Source organism: Penicillium hispanicum (genome assembly GCF_028827665.1).
Source record: "Penicillium hispanicum strain IBT 35686 chromosome Unknown utg000006l_segment0_segment0, whole genome shotgun sequence".
Classification (NCBI taxonomy): Eukaryota; Fungi; Ascomycota; class Eurotiomycetes; order Eurotiales; family Aspergillaceae; genus Penicillium; species Penicillium hispanicum.
In genome coordinates, this window is record NW_026623198.1 from 1,423,744 (window position 1) to 1,438,397 (window position 14,654).

The window sequence follows — 14,654 nt, forward strand, 5'->3', positions numbered from 1 at the left end:
AATTCGTATTTCCTGTATGATATATCACACTGCCGTTTCTGGTAGAATTCAAGGCATCATGTGACTCCCACCAAAGGCATTCCGTCCTAGCGTAGTGACTCGGCATCTTTTAGCTTCCTCGAATTCTCGCTTACGCACAGTGTTTTTTCTCTGGTGCTTAATTCCTTTTCGGAATCTTCGTACCCGCGTTGCCTTTCGTTGGGAGATAGTCACTCGTTCTACCTGGAGGACTGCATGGTGATTCCCTCCGAGATCTGACAGCTGTGGATCCCTTGAGTTCGTCAAGAACACAGCTCTCAAGAATTTTGAGCAGCCTAGACGAGTTGCCGGGCTTTTTATCAGACCGAAGCCGTTAGCCTTGCCGTTAAGAGCCGTCTTCACTCCGTCGAATTGGCTCTTGTTTGATCCTCAACGCTCACTGCGATCTCCGCGTACCCCGACTGACCCGCTGTGGAGAATCGTTCCGGTCATTGTTTACGGCCTGATCGTCATGCGACTTCCATCACCCAGGCTTGGGAAAACCCAACCGTCTTTCTTCCTCCTCTTCCTATTCTTGATTATTGTCGTTGCTCGAGTGTCCGCTGAACCGGCCGGCGATGCCACGGACACTGCAGCCGAGACCGCCCAGACCACCGACGATCCCTCCACCAGTGATAACCCCCCTAGCGTGACCGAGACCACTGCATCGACTACCGAGTCCACATCTTTATCGGCGTCAACGTCAGAGAGTACTACAAGCACCTCCGAGTCCTCTGTCTCGACTACCAGCATGGACTCGACAACAACCACCTCGTCGGAAACCTCTTCGACGACGGACAACACCTCCACAACGTCGTCCGTTTCCACAACAACGACATCAACATCCTCATCCACCACTTCAACTGCCGCCGCCATTGTGACCATACCCCCCACCGCCGGTGCCCCGTACATGCAGACATCGAACACACCAGAGGGAACTGTGTTTATTGCGGTCGGCGCTATTCTTGGGTTGATCGGTCTGGCTGTCCTGGCCTGGCGTGGCATGGTTGCATGGTCAGTGAACCGCTCAGTGCGTCGCGCAGCTATGGCGCAGGCCTCAGAGTCAAAGCGTCTGTTGCGTGGAAGCCGCAAAAAGCGATCCACTGCTGTATACTCCGCTGCACCCATGGCAGACGTCTCGCTTGACAAGCTTGGCGCAGCTACTCGCGCGAGCTACAAACCTGCTCGGCGAGTCCCTAGCTCGAACAGTGGCTTGTTCTATTCACCCACTGCAGGTGGTCCTGCTGGATCGCATGCTAGCCTGAACGCTGCTGCGGGGAACCGCGGTTCGACTTACCTACCTGCCGGATACTATGCTGCTGCGGGCAGTTCTACGCCGGTGAGAGATGCTGGTCCCCATGGTGGCCTGTCATCACCTCCCGGCTATCCCCCCAGCTCGCCATCTCTCCCTCCTACCGGTGCTTACTACGACGGACCGCATAATGCACGCCCTTCCTACGTGGGTAACTCCACAAGCTCGCTCAACTTGAGTCAGGCGCCGCAGGGTCGTGCGCCAAGCGCATACCTGGAGGATCTGTTTGAAAATCATGCGCCTCCCCGAAATCCGGACTCTGGCCGTCGGGAACGAAGATAGGTGGGGGACGATGCATTTTGCTCACGACAGGAATGATTTAAGTGGTTTCCTTCCCTTATGATCTCTGGTGTTATGTCTGGATCCATTTCCTTGTGCTATATTCTATTTATCTGTTTATTACCATTCTTCCCTTCAGCCAGGCGTTGGACAGGAGCCCGTCGCATTGGTTTCTGTTCATCTTTTTAGCATCCATCTCTGTCAATAGCAGTCACTCGAGTCCATCTAGTCATTGAATAGCCAATAATTGTATCATAATAGCTCAGTGGATCTCCCAATCTTCTGGCCGGCCATGGTAAAGAAGCCTTTGGGATGATCACCGATACAAGGTTAAGCTGTTTGCAGTCGACAAGGGAAAGCCAGAACAGTCAACCAAGTAGTTGTATGATGACAGGATTTGACCAGCTTAGAGCAGAGCTTATCTAGCCATGGAGCTATTGCGACTTGGTGAAATATGTACCCTGTTCAAGAATTACGAACTTGGTAAGATGGATATACAGAGTGAACTATCATTGATGTAACTTTGCTGATTACTCTGGGCGGCGTATCTACATTCTAGATGAATAAAGTAGTGCTGATGGGATATATTCAGCGGATATTGGACTGTGCACCGGTTAGTCGATTCTTTGTAGATCTCGGAGTTTACATTGCTGACTAGGATTATCTGTGAGCTGGGAAACAGAGCTATGGAATCTAGTAACACAGTTAAATTAGCAAATTTCTGACCCGGTAAACTATGCAAAGAATACAGAATGGCAGTTGAACAGAAGATCAAGAAGAGGCTTTACGAGGGACCGAAAGGATGACGAAAAAGGGTGAACATATTCAAGATCGCGAGCGAGTCATATGGTGGAAGTTGGCCCTAATCTGGATTAAAAAACTTCATGCCTATCTGAAGTACGTCACTAGTTTGATATGATAGATCACATCGATATTGACCTAACCATTGGCCAACAAGTGAAGGTGCATGGGCGCCCAGCTTCCGAATCGTAACCCAACATGTTTCATTGGCAAGGCAGACCCCATCAAGGCTATATCCGAATGACTTCTGTGACGAATTTGTACCGCTGTGCGTTTTATTGCCGAGCCATCTTAATAAGTCACATTATCATGGCATAACTTCACGCCCGAAGAAGTATATCATCTGTCTGCAGAGCGTACCTATAGAACACCTGATATAGAACGTTCGCGCCGTCGTGCCGCCTAACTGTCGCCCAAGGCCCTCCTACTCACTCGATCGAAGGTGTTTTCAGCTGATAGGACAATAACAAGAAGAGTCATATTGGAGGAGAATCCTGCGATCCACATGAAGATTGTGTAGCCTCGAGGGTTTAGGCAGCTGACTCCATATAATGATCTGCAGCAGGTAGCTACCTGACATCCTCCTATCAGTCTTCAACACGCAGCTAGGGCAGCAAAAATGGCCTGCGCCTTATATGAAGGGCCAATCCATTACCATCGTATGAGCCGCGGCCTCCCAACTATCTATTAAGAGCGCCGTGCTTGCGCCACGTAAACCATGCATCACCTCAGCCCTTGTAGGGAAGTAGTTGGAAATGTAAATTCTAGGCAGCGGAACGCCAGCCTTGCAAAGACTTGCTAGTAAAGGCTTTCCATCATGGAGTGCCAATCGTTTGCCGTAAGTGACCCAACCTGTTGGTGGTGTTGGTTCTAGGCGCCTGGCCTCGACCACAGCCACACGGCGCAAAAAGCCTTGTTTATACTTACAAAAGGGAACCTCTCACCTCGACAGCTTGAATAAAGACATGGTTAAGAATATCGGGAATTCCGTGATTTGAATAGCTGCTGTTTTCGTTATAAGAAGGGACTCGCCTCACAAAACAAACGATGCAATACCATTCGGCTTTCTCAGGCTTCAACACAACCACTGAGTCAAAGCTTGTGCTTTACAATATGGAATCAGAATCACCTTCAGTATTGGCTCTGAGGACTCGCTACGCTGCTATTACTGCGAGGCAAAAGCAGCAGGAGGAGAACTTGATACAGGTGAGTCCATCCCAAATCTCCCTGGGGTCGATGAGCCATTCCGCCTCAAGTAAATATTTTTTTTGAATCACATAGCTGACTCCTTCACTACCACAGGAACTCAAGAAAGAGATTGATGGTTATAAGCGGCAGGTGAGACAGCTTGCACAGGAAGTAGATGCAGAGAAAGCATCGAGGATCGCATGTCAGGAAAAGTTGAGGCAGTTGGTGAGACATAAAGACAGGACTGATAATCGTTTGGTGAGAATCCCCTTCCTGAACACTGCGATGAACCCAGTTAACTCGCAGAACTTAGACCCATAACAATTTCGTCATGGTTCTGGTTGATGGAGACGGGGCCGTATTCCTTGATGAATATCTCAAGAAACCCCGAGAAGGCGCCATAAAAGCCTCTCACGAGCTTACACTTGCCGTCAAGGAGAATCTCAAAAATACACCGCTGGATCGAGACGATCTGACCATTCTTGTTCGAATCTTTGCCAACGTCACTTATCTCGGGAAGACGCTGCATTTAACCAACGTCATTGCCTCCAGAACCGATTTCATCGCATTCACAGAGCAGTTTACCACCAGCAGTGGAGAGTTTGATTTTATCAACGTGGGACCTGGGAAAGAGAATGCGGACTACAAGATGAGAAGTAAATTCCACCGATCAAGGACCTTACCTAGGTAGAGTCGAAGACGCGCTGACTGTTTAGAAATGCTCAATCATTACTACAGCAATGCCCAGTGTCGACGGATCTTCTTCGTCGGCTGCCACGATAATGGCTACCACCACGATCTCCAAGAGTATACCAGTGACCCCGAGAGCAAAGAGCGAATAGTCCTCGTGGAAACGACCCCCGCCCAGCCGATATTCAAGACTCTCCTTCCTTTCACAATGACTCGATTTGACAACGTCTTTCGATCCACCCCCCTCCCCAGCGAGCAGCAGCCTAGCCCATTGATAGGCGGATACATACCTGAGCTAGGAAGAGCATCGCTTCACGAGAAAACCAATCCGCGGTCTTCAGCGTGGACGCCAGGGCAGGACTCGAGAACAAACTCACCCCCATCCCCCAAAACACAATTATCATCGACACACCAAGCCGCTCCGATTTCAGGATCGAACCCTCAAAGAAACTACTCCAGCCACGCTGGTCTACTAGCTATAACACGGCCCGTCTATCCCAACGACCCGGGCCCCGTCACCCCCAACCTCACCCCGGAGCACCCATCGGAGCATCCCAGATACATCTACTGCAACAGGAACGGCGAGCGCCTAGATCCAGCGCACACCCGGCCCGTCGACCCAGCCTCCTTCGACTCATACAGCCGCAAGCTCGCCCAAGTCAACACGCTCAACGGCAAAGGCTTCTGCAACTACCTCTACCTGCTGGGCTTCTGCAAGCGCGGCGATGCCTGTCCCAGGGAGCACAACATGAAGCTGACGCGCGGCGAACTCAGCATTCACCGCTGGAAGGCCCGGTATGCGTTCTGCGCGGAAGGGTCGAGTTGCACGAACTATGATTGTCTTTTCAGTCACCACTGTCCGTGGGATCCAGACTGTTCGCATGCGGAATGTCGGTTTACCGTGCATCTGTCGGCGGATGACCTGGTGCCTTGGTAGGGCTGGTTTCCGAGTCTTGTGCTGTCTGGATTCATGGGGCGAGAGACTAACTAGTTGAATTTAAACAGGGTCCGATGGACGGAGGGAAAGGGCCAGCCGGAACTGCTTCGACGGGCCGTCGTGAGTGGATAATGATATCGCAGCCTTGTGTCAAAAGAAAGATGATTTGCATTTCAACAGTGCGATGAACAGAATGTCCCTGCTGCCCCCATCAACTGGAACAGCTTGGTATCCTCCTTTGTGGAAGCTCTGGTTGGCCCATCGTGCAAGTGGGCGATTGGTTCGGAATCACTCCTCCTGTACAATATCGGACGAGCGCGATATATTGAGAACGCGTATAGAGAACCCATTAACAATGACTATCTGTCGTCTGAGCCCTTATTGTACATGCTAGTCCAAAGACATAGCAAACAATCCAGCAATGAAAAGAAAACAGGACAACGTAAACCGACAAAAACGGGAGCGAAGTGAAGGTATATACAACGGAACGCTAAAGATGCATCTGCCGAGCTGACCCCAACAAGGTGAAACGGGGGTCGGAATCAAAATCACAAGAAAGGAAAACAGTGGTGGACACGGCATGCAGATTAAGCGCGAACACCTGATAATCTAGTCCCAAGCAAACCCAAGATCAGGCGCGAAAAGAGCCGCAAACCAGTCAAATCATCCCGAGAAAAATGGAGAAAGGGCAGTGATGCTTAGCACTAGGCATGTGGAGGTTGAATATCAATCACGAAGTGGCAACAAGAAGAATAAGAATGCAGGCGAATAAAGTGATGCGCTCCCTGACACCTATAGCAAAAAGTCAGAGATCCGGGTCTCGTATCTATAACTGTTCTAAACTGGATATTAGGCGTAGCGGTCCAAGGATGGTGGCTGGTGAGAACGTCGTGGATCTCAAGGGACTTCGAAATAACGGTGATAGGTTCCATGTCTCGTACTCAAGTCCATGCTAACTTTGAGTGGCTTCCGGCAAAGCAGGAAAGAAAAGGTCCTGAGGTTGTAAATCAATCCGCGTCGAACTTGCGATTGTATTCGCCGAGCAGAACATCGTCTGGACTGGACCCGTGGGTATTCCGAACTGTTTCACGAGAGTCCATTAGCAAATGAGACCGCAGAACCGACGTTGTGGTGTTCGGGTCAATTTTTGTCAGGGAGACGGGTGGCTGCCGTGGAAGTGAAACATACCCCATTCGGCCTCGACTCGGAAGAACACCCACATCCACCGCCGGGCGACTTCCAGCACCATCAGGAGGTACAAACCACTTTCGGTGTCGGGAAGCCATGCGAGACCTGGTACGACGCGCCACAGCCATGAGAAGCGGAGGACGAGGTCCGCCGCGATGACGTAGTGGTACAACCGGTCGGAAGAAAAGTAGCGGTGTCGGCGCAGTCCGTAAGGGTATCCGTTATCGGCACGCGAGCTTGAGAACAGTGTGAAATCCCAATCTTTGACCACATCCCACCAGAAAGAGTAGGACGAATTAATGAACGAGAAAATGAACCTGAGCAGGGAAGGTTAAAAGGCGGATTGGTAAAAGTGACCAGGCGAGGGTGGCGCTTACAGAAGACGCATAATGGTCATCTCGCTGTAGCCGTGGAAATCCAACGGGTTGAAGTTGCGCATCTTGGCCGACAGCCAGATGACGGGAAACGCGCTGGCATACTTCAGGGCGTTGGCCAAATGTTGGTTACCCCGGTAAGGTTCACGACGTGACATTGTTCGCCGGGACCGCACGTATTCGGTCAGACACTGGCGCAGCCGAATTGCACTCGGGACAGCCACGATGATCGGCACAATAAAGTCTTTTCCGCAAGCCCGGTTGGGCTTAGAGGTGGCTGAAATGCCATCGGTGAAGAACATACAAAAGCTGACATAGAGATCCCCTAGGATACGGGCATAGCTTGTCAGGGCATCCGCCAGCAGAACATCACCGAACTTGCCATCCTGCGTCTCAGAGAGGCCTCCGATGGCGACTCGTTTCAGGGTCAGGAGGAGACGAATCCGACCAGAACGGGAGGCCCGGTTGAGAGGCCAGATCAGGATCAGGAGAAGGACGATAAAAACCGACTGGGGGATGAAGTCGAGTTGTTCGACCAACTCCGCGGAGCGATGGGTGGCCATCCAGAAGAAGATCAACCAAAGGACTAGCGGGATGGTGAAGCAAGTCGCCAGGCGGTAGACAGCGAGGTGGCATGGTCGCTGGGCGGAGGATGTGCCGGCAGGGTATCGGATGAGAGCAAGAACGTCCTGACATTTGAATAAGAACTGGTGAGCAACTGGGTTTCTTGGAGACTTCGCATGCCGATCGCGAGAACTTTCGCCACTTACAATGTTGGCCTTGGCCAGCAAGTGTAGGTTAATGCCCCATCCCCAAAAACCTATGGCGCGTTAACCACTTGGCCAGCTTCACTATCAGATTGTATCGACCACCAGGCGCAACATACCCGCAACCAAGACAGCAGCTATCCGGATAGGAAACGGGAGGATCAGCCCAAAGCCATCCAATTGAGCATGTTGATCAGGACCCATTATTCCATGGATCAGGGGGGTGGAGGGGAGGAAGGAGGAGGGGGGCGGATAATGACGATATGAAGCGATCCGGAGGGTTGCCGAAAGAGACCACAACACACGCACCCCGAGTGGGGGAAGAATAGACCAGTGACAAAAAGAACGACTAGGGGTGAGTTTGGGGATGGAACAGTAAAGTCCTGGGGACTTTTTCGTCAAAGACTCCGGGGGCCGCATTGGGGGGGGTTAATAAGCGTAGTAACGCCAATACGCGCCCACTTGTGCAGGAGTCGTCGAACTCCACCGGGGCAGTCGCAATTGGGCATCCGCGCTGGAGGTATAAATTTAGCAGCGCAAGTTCCGAGATCGATAGGTCAGGGGCGTTTGCGGCCGAGCTAACACGAGTTATGTACTGTAGGGACGTACTACTTTTCTCCTACCATTGGTGGCATCATGGTGACCACCGCACCTGGGCGTCAAAACAGCGCGTACCAATCATGGCTAGAACTAGGCCATATTTGTCCTTTCTGTTTGCGTCTGTGTTTCGAGGACTATCAGATCAGTGGGTTGTACAGTCGGAATCCAAAGGGCGCTTTCTGGGCTTGGAGGATCCTCGCGGGCCTGGAACTCTCAATGCGGTATGTATGGTATGTGCATTACACCTGTATTGTCATATGGACCACATCAGGTGATCATGTGTCATGCGGAGAGGTCACGTGCCACATGCCGAGGTTCGTCTGGGGAGCATCGGAGCTAGGGAAGAAAGCATCCATCTATGCTCACGAGGGACGCTGGATGCCTCAGCATCGCGTAGAGCATCCTGTCCTCCCATCTCTGACAGGGTGATTATTACAAACCCCGCGTTGCCTCCGCCATCCCCGCCCACCATGGCCGACGACGACCCCAATCTGTCGCTGGCGACTCCCGACACCACCCTCGGCTCCCACTTCTACCCCTTCGCAACCTCTCCAGACATCATCCGTGCCCACGAAAAAGATACTTTCATGACAAGTGGTCTGGTTCAGCAATCGCAATCCATAATACGCTCACTGCGGGGAGCTCGCTTCGCCCACTCCCATGCCGACGCCATCAAGCATCTCACCGAACTCCTCTACTTCTCCTTGACTACAGCCGTCGGCAACCGTACACTCGGCGAGGAATACTGCGACCTTGTTCAGCTGGAAGACGATACGCTTCGATTGCCAGTATTCAGCCGGCGCGTCGGGTACATCCTCAGCAGCATCCTAGTGCCATGGACATTACGGCGGATCTTGCCCACTCTGCGGCAGCGGGTGCGCAATAAGCTCGAGCGCAGCATTGCTCGCCAGCAGGTCCGCGCAGCTCAGCAGGCCGGCCTGCTGTACAAGACACCGTCATGTGCTACCAGCAAACAGTCATCTTTCTTCACCAAGCTCCGCGTCCAGCAGTACATTCTAGAGCACCTGGACTCCATCACCTCGATATCACCCATCTACGCCCTCAGTATTGCGACCTTCTACTTCACGGGCTCGTATTATCATGTGTCAAAGCGCATCTGGCGTTTGCGCTATGTGTTTACGAAGAAAATCGAGGACAACGAGCAGCGCATTGGATACGAGGTTTTGGGTGTGTTGATGGTATTGCAAATTGCTGTCCAGGGGCTTCTGCACGTTCGCAAGCTGAGTCAAAGCATGAACGAGAAGGAAGGTCCAATGCCGGATGCGGGTGAAGTTCGTTCCGAAAGTGGCGGCCTGCTCACCTCGATCCAAAATCCGGCTGTTGTCCCTCTGCTCCCTGCGTCTGCAGCTCGTTATGACCTAGCCGAGGACCCGGGTGCTGTGTCATGGATCCCAGATGGACAGCAGCGGAAGTGTACGTTGTGTTTGGAAGCTTTTAAAGATCCCAGCGTGACGACGTGTGGACACGTCTTTTGCTGGGTTTGTGTAAGGGATTGGGTGCGTGAGAAGCCTGAGTGTCCGCTTTGTCGGCAGGAGGTGTTGTTGTCCAAGGTGCTCCCTCTGAGAGGATAGTCTTCTCCGGGCAACATCGGCCCTTTTTCGAAAATATTCGATTCCTTTTATCTAGATGTATATACTTGATTGAGATGAATATATACCCCAACTTCTTCTTTTTAAGATGTGGGCAAGAATCTTTTTGTCTGAGGTACGGATATCGCTTTGGTACTATAGAAGTGTTCAACGCCTCCAATAAGATGATCTCATCTTCAAGACATAGTAAGTATTTAGTATGCCGCCTACTTGATTCACAGATAGCTTGAGGCCAGTGATTCATACCTAATTATGTTGCGAAAGGGATATGAAAAACAATGTAGATACATGCAATCCGGAGTGTCAAGGTAGCTGCTAAAAAGGGTGCCGAGAACTTTTGCAATATCAAGCCTACAAGGAAAAGTCTTCCGGTACCCTATAGTGTGCTTCAAAAATGGCCGAATAGGACAAAATGTATTCTTCAAAGCAGAAAGTGGATATAGAACAGATGAAAATGACAAACCAAGACGCATAAAATGCAATCCACGGCAATGAAAAGCATGGAGAAACGCGCTATCTAGGTAAAGATAATGCATAAACAGCTAAAATGCTGAGAAAAGAAAACACAAAATGGATGAACGGAACGGGTGATTCCAGTTCAAGAGCGATCGAGAACAACATCGACAAGACCGGAACTAGCAGGTTCCTTGTCTTCGTTGTTTACTGCCTGCCCATGTGGGAGTACGATAGGCAGGTTGAGTTCAGCAGGGGCAGGTCGAGGAGGGACTGGGTTCATGGCTTGTCTCTTTTGTTCCATGGTTTTGAATAGACAGAGGCAGGCATAAGGGTCCGTAGCGGCATCTTACGAGACTAATTAGCATGACAACAATGTGCCGCTCGAATTGGTGCAACTCACATTGGACCTGACGATAGTTCAAAGCACGAGTCCAATCGCCGCACCTCACGTCTTCACTCTTCTCAAGGGGTAGACCAAAGTGCTCCTCCATCTGGTCGCTGAGGTTGACGGCTCTCTTGTTCACAAGCTTGGGCTCGTTCTGGCCATGTTTCACCAATTTGTGCAGATAGCTGAGCTCGAAGATAGAGCGTGAATCGATACCGAGAAATTTGCGCAGACGGGTCGAGTCCGCCTTAATTGACACTCCTACCTTGATGATATCGGTAGATTCGAGGACTCGTTTGAGCGAAGGAGCGACGAGGTCTTGCAAGGTACGTGCCGGCTTGAAGAGAGCAATCTGAAAGAGCGCGATGCGCTCTTCATTCGCAATCTGGATCAGAGATAGGTTGTTTTGAATTGTGTCTAGAGCGGAGGCTTGCGCCTTCCATTCCATGTCGAATCCAATGACCTTGCTGTCAAGAAAAAGCCGTGCGACCTGTTCTGTGCTGTCCAGGGTCCGACAATAATGCACAACCAGCTTCTGACCATCGGGTCCGCGCTGAGAGGCGTGGCTCCAATACAATGGCGGCGCCACTTGGTTCACTGCTGAGTCTATCTCCTGCGATGATGAGTTATCTGGCAAAGGAACCTCCTCCTGGGACCGAAGAGATGTGTTTCGTGCGTTCACGATCTCTGGATCCACCAGGGTTGGTGATCTGTCGCGCAGTGATTCGTGTGTTATTGTTGGACCAGTGCTGTACGGTCTTCTCGATTCTGAAACCGGACGAGTATTGAAAAACTTTTTCGTAGCCCAAAGGCCGCTGCCATTGGTGGCGGGAGTTCGTGATTTAGTATCGTTGGAAGCTTGATGAGCAGGCAAACCAGACCTCTGACTATCCCTCTTTGCGTTGTCGCGCTTCTGGGCATTTCGCAAAGATTTCTTCGAAATCTTGCCTCGACGCCTCCTTTTCCCGGCCCTCTCAAACCCGAGTGTGGGAATTGTATATGGCTGACGAAATTGGGCTTTGTATCTCGCAGTCAAATCCGGCCAGAAAGTTGATGCGGTCCCAGCCCAACCCATGTTTACGGCCTTTGCCAGGAACCAAGCCTCGAAGCCAACTTCTGTGAGATGGTCAAGCCAGTCTTGGAAGAGTGCATGGTTCTGGCTCAATAGACTGGGAGCGAGAAACATCTTCTCTTCTTCAAACATGTTCGGCTCGCCTAGCTGGTGAAGTCTCTCTTCAATTCCAAGTCGGACCCAATTGATATTTCTATAGCCCATCACGTCGCTCAGGAATTCAGTTCGTTGTAGCTTGAAGATGCCGAGCCAGTCATGTAGTGATTTCGAATATCTCTTGGTGTTCCATGGGGGGATTTGCTCCCACATAGGACCAAAATTCCCACTGAGAGTTAACATGAGGTACGCGATTTCATTCGACATTCGCCAGAGGTGAGCGATCAGAATCTCGAATGGTGCCATGACATCAAGTTGCCGCCAAGCTTTGTCTAACATGGGGCTTCCCGGTGGATGAGGACCGTTCCATCTGGTTGTATACAATTTTCGAATGCTTTGCGTTAACACGTATTGATGTCTCGCAATTTCTCGTTTCTCCACGACCTTCTCTTCGAGTACAAGGGCTTCAAGGACGTCTATTTCAGGCCAAACCCTGCCCTGACGTTTGAAATCTCTCCATTGCCACAGCTCGCCTGTCGTAAGTGGGTGTCGGCGTCGTTGATTTGCAAACCAGTCACTGCGATATGCGTGTGCATTGCCGGTGAAAAGCCTGATATGAGATATCAGACGCGTTGTTATATCGATAAGCACGGAATCATCTGGCCGGAATCCACGAATGATACCTAAGCAAAGACTTCTGATTTCGGTAATCCCATCATTCGCATTGGTTCCTATCGCTCGCAGTTCTTGATATTGTCGGACTATCTCGGTAGACGTATTGATGAGAGAGTCAATGTTGCCTCTTGCAGATCGTCGAGGCCCCAAATAGTCTTGCTCGAGCAAGTGTCTCATACCGGAGATAATCTTTTCCGAAAATTCAAGCCTCCGGACCAAAGATGAATGTTGCACTTCCCAAATGTGCCTCTCCATTTCCCGAATGCGCCTCTCCACTTGAGAAATGAACACCTCCCAAGCGGAAGTATTTCGGAATGCAATTTTGCAGAATTCATGTTCAAGAAGCCCGTTAATGGAGTGACTATTCTCGATAGCGGCTTCTAGTCGCCGAGAAATAGCACCCCAAACCTTTTGATACTCCATTCGGAGGTCGGTGCAAATATTGGATGCACAGAGGACATTTTCTATCAGACGGGCGTATTTTACATCCAAAAACTGCTGGAGCAGGCCATGACGGTCACCTATCAGCTCGGCTTTCCGCTCAATTCTGCGCATCTTGACAGGGTCGAGCCTCTTTGGTAGCTTTTTCTTTGATTCCCGGGATAGGATCAGGGTTCTCATGTCCGTAGGAGCAGATTGATTGGTGTGAGGGCGAGCCGGCCGGCGCACAGCGATCCTGGGGGGAGGCCGCCCATTGTCGTCCTTGTCATCCTCCAACACTATACGTACGTGAGGTGTCGCGGAGAAAGATCGAGTCGTTTGTGAGCAGGCGACGCTAGCATGGCCATTCCGAATGGGTTGCGGGCGGAACAGTCCGCAGGGCGCAGTGTGACGGCCATTACTTTGATCTGGTTAGCAACGGACACTCGAGGCTGTCAGATATACGCAAGGAATGTTCGATCAAACTAACCATGTGCGTGTAGGTCTCCGGGCAGCAAGACTATCGGGACGAGAGCTGGTTGAGCGGCGACAAGCTATCGGGTCCCAGGACGGATACCTCCGACCTGCTGGAAGGCTCACCCACGTTCGCATACTGCGTAGCAAGCATAATGAGCCCCCTTCAATTGAGACAAAGGATGCTTGATGCACAGGGTGCTGAGGCTCTGGGCTGCCCTTACGAATAGAATTGAATCGTAGGAAAGCTCACGAAACATGCCGTTCGGCGAGACCGCAAAGTCGACAGTCGACACAAAAGAGGCACAGTCCGGGGCGGGGCACTAGTCTCAGAATAGACTAGTGTTTCGGATCGGAGAAAACCACATTCCTTGAGGGCCAGAGATCGCATCGTCGACCTTGTATATCCCATCTGGCGCGCTCGACAATTCGTTTCTGGGACTAGAAAGGACGGCTGGAGAGTCTTATCATATCATAACACACGTCCTGAGAATTCATCACCATGGCCTCTCAACTTCTTCCGCTTGGTTCGTGCGCACATTTGCTTGCCCACGGCACCCCGCTAACCAACCCTTCAACAGAGCTCATTGACAAGTGTGTCGGCTCCCGGATATGGGTCATCATGAAGGGTGACAAGGGTAAGTATATCCTTCGGGCTCGAACCGGAATCATAGGGATACTAAGATGGACACAGAGTTCTCCGGCACCCTGCTCGGATTTGATGACTACGTCAGTGAGTATCCCTTTTTACAGCGCGATCGAATGTCGCAAATTCTAACAGTGGCTCTAGACATGGTCCTGGAAGATGTGACTGAGTTGTAAGTGTGTCCTCATCTTCATCTGCCGGAGTGACTTCAGACTGGGTTGAGCCCTGGTATCTGGACGACCCGTATCGGCGGCACATATATGTGTTAGCTGCCACGACAGAGTGTCGCCTTCCTCCCATTTAATACCCCGTTTTGAAGTGCTCTCAGCAACTAATCCGAAGATCAGCGACTACACCGGCGCCCAGATCAAGCTTCCTAAGCTTCTGTTGAACGGAAACAACATTTGCATGGTATGTCCGAGTAATCGACTCATACTTAGTCCGATCTCTAATTCCTTGATTGCAGTTGATTCCGGGTGGTGAGGGTCCTGCCTCGAGCTAATGCGGCCAACTCCCAACATGACGAAAAGAGCTTTTTTTGTGTTTATGATACCGAATGCAACGAGACGAAAATTCCACCGATAGAATGAATTAAACCAATTGATTCTTTGACCATGTTTGACGTGTCCCATTTAGAACTAGTACTAATTCCCCAATGGTCACGAC

At 51.0% G+C, this 14,654-nt stretch overlaps 6 protein-coding genes across 6 annotated transcripts; 4 read left to right on the forward strand and 2 right to left on the reverse strand.

The window, feature by feature from the left end:
* Positions 1 to 490: 490 nt before the first annotated feature.
* Positions 491 to 1,612, forward strand: N7459_006862 (uncharacterized protein; the record flags this gene model as incomplete). Its single annotated transcript, XM_056946030.1, has 1 exon — positions 491 to 1,612. The coding sequence occupies one exon, from the start codon at positions 491 to 493 to the stop codon at positions 1,610 to 1,612; it is 1,122 nt and encodes a 373-aa protein (XP_056798029.1).
* A 1,845-nt stretch (positions 1,613 to 3,457) lies between these two features.
* N7459_006863 (uncharacterized protein) lies at positions 3,458 to 5,696 on the forward strand (the record flags this gene model as incomplete). The annotated part of the gene is made up of 7 exons (XM_056946031.1): positions 3,458 to 3,616; positions 3,713 to 3,823; positions 3,912 to 4,254; positions 4,315 to 5,083; positions 5,138 to 5,221; positions 5,294 to 5,345; positions 5,406 to 5,696. 7 exons carry the CDS (start codon positions 3,458 to 3,460, stop codon positions 5,694 to 5,696), a joined length of 1,809 nt encoding a protein of 602 aa, XP_056798030.1.
* A 536-nt stretch (positions 5,697 to 6,232) lies between these two features.
* On the reverse strand, positions 6,233 to 7,758 carry N7459_006864 (EXS domain-containing protein; the record flags this gene model as incomplete). Its single annotated transcript, XM_056946032.1, has 4 exons — positions 6,233 to 6,306; positions 6,414 to 6,730; positions 6,791 to 7,607; positions 7,674 to 7,758. The coding sequence occupies 4 exons, from the start codon at positions 7,756 to 7,758 to the stop codon at positions 6,233 to 6,235; spliced, it is 1,293 nt and encodes a 430-aa protein (XP_056798031.1).
* An 866-nt stretch (positions 7,759 to 8,624) lies between these two features.
* On the forward strand, positions 8,625 to 9,746 carry pex10 (ubiquitin-protein ligase peroxin 10; the record flags this gene model as incomplete). Its single annotated transcript, XM_056946033.1, has 1 exon — positions 8,625 to 9,746. The coding sequence occupies one exon, from the start codon at positions 8,625 to 8,627 to the stop codon at positions 9,744 to 9,746; it is 1,122 nt and encodes a 373-aa protein (XP_056798032.1).
* Positions 9,747 to 10,362: 616 nt separating this feature from the next.
* On the reverse strand, positions 10,363 to 13,287 carry N7459_006866 (3'-5' exonuclease; the record flags this gene model as incomplete). The annotated part of the gene is made up of 3 exons (XM_056946034.1): positions 10,363 to 10,565; positions 10,621 to 13,124; positions 13,178 to 13,287. The coding sequence occupies 3 exons, from the start codon at positions 13,285 to 13,287 to the stop codon at positions 10,363 to 10,365; spliced, it is 2,817 nt and encodes a 938-aa protein (XP_056798033.1).
* Positions 13,288 to 13,844: 557 nt separating this feature from the next.
* Positions 13,845 to 14,490, forward strand: N7459_006867 (RNA-binding protein LSM5; the record flags this gene model as incomplete). Its single annotated transcript, XM_056946035.1, has 6 exons — positions 13,845 to 13,869; positions 13,924 to 13,980; positions 14,037 to 14,075; positions 14,133 to 14,160; positions 14,336 to 14,399; positions 14,455 to 14,490. 6 exons carry the CDS (start codon positions 13,845 to 13,847, stop codon positions 14,488 to 14,490), a joined length of 249 nt encoding a protein of 82 aa, XP_056798034.1.
* Between the last annotated feature and the right edge of the window lie 164 nt (positions 14,491 to 14,654).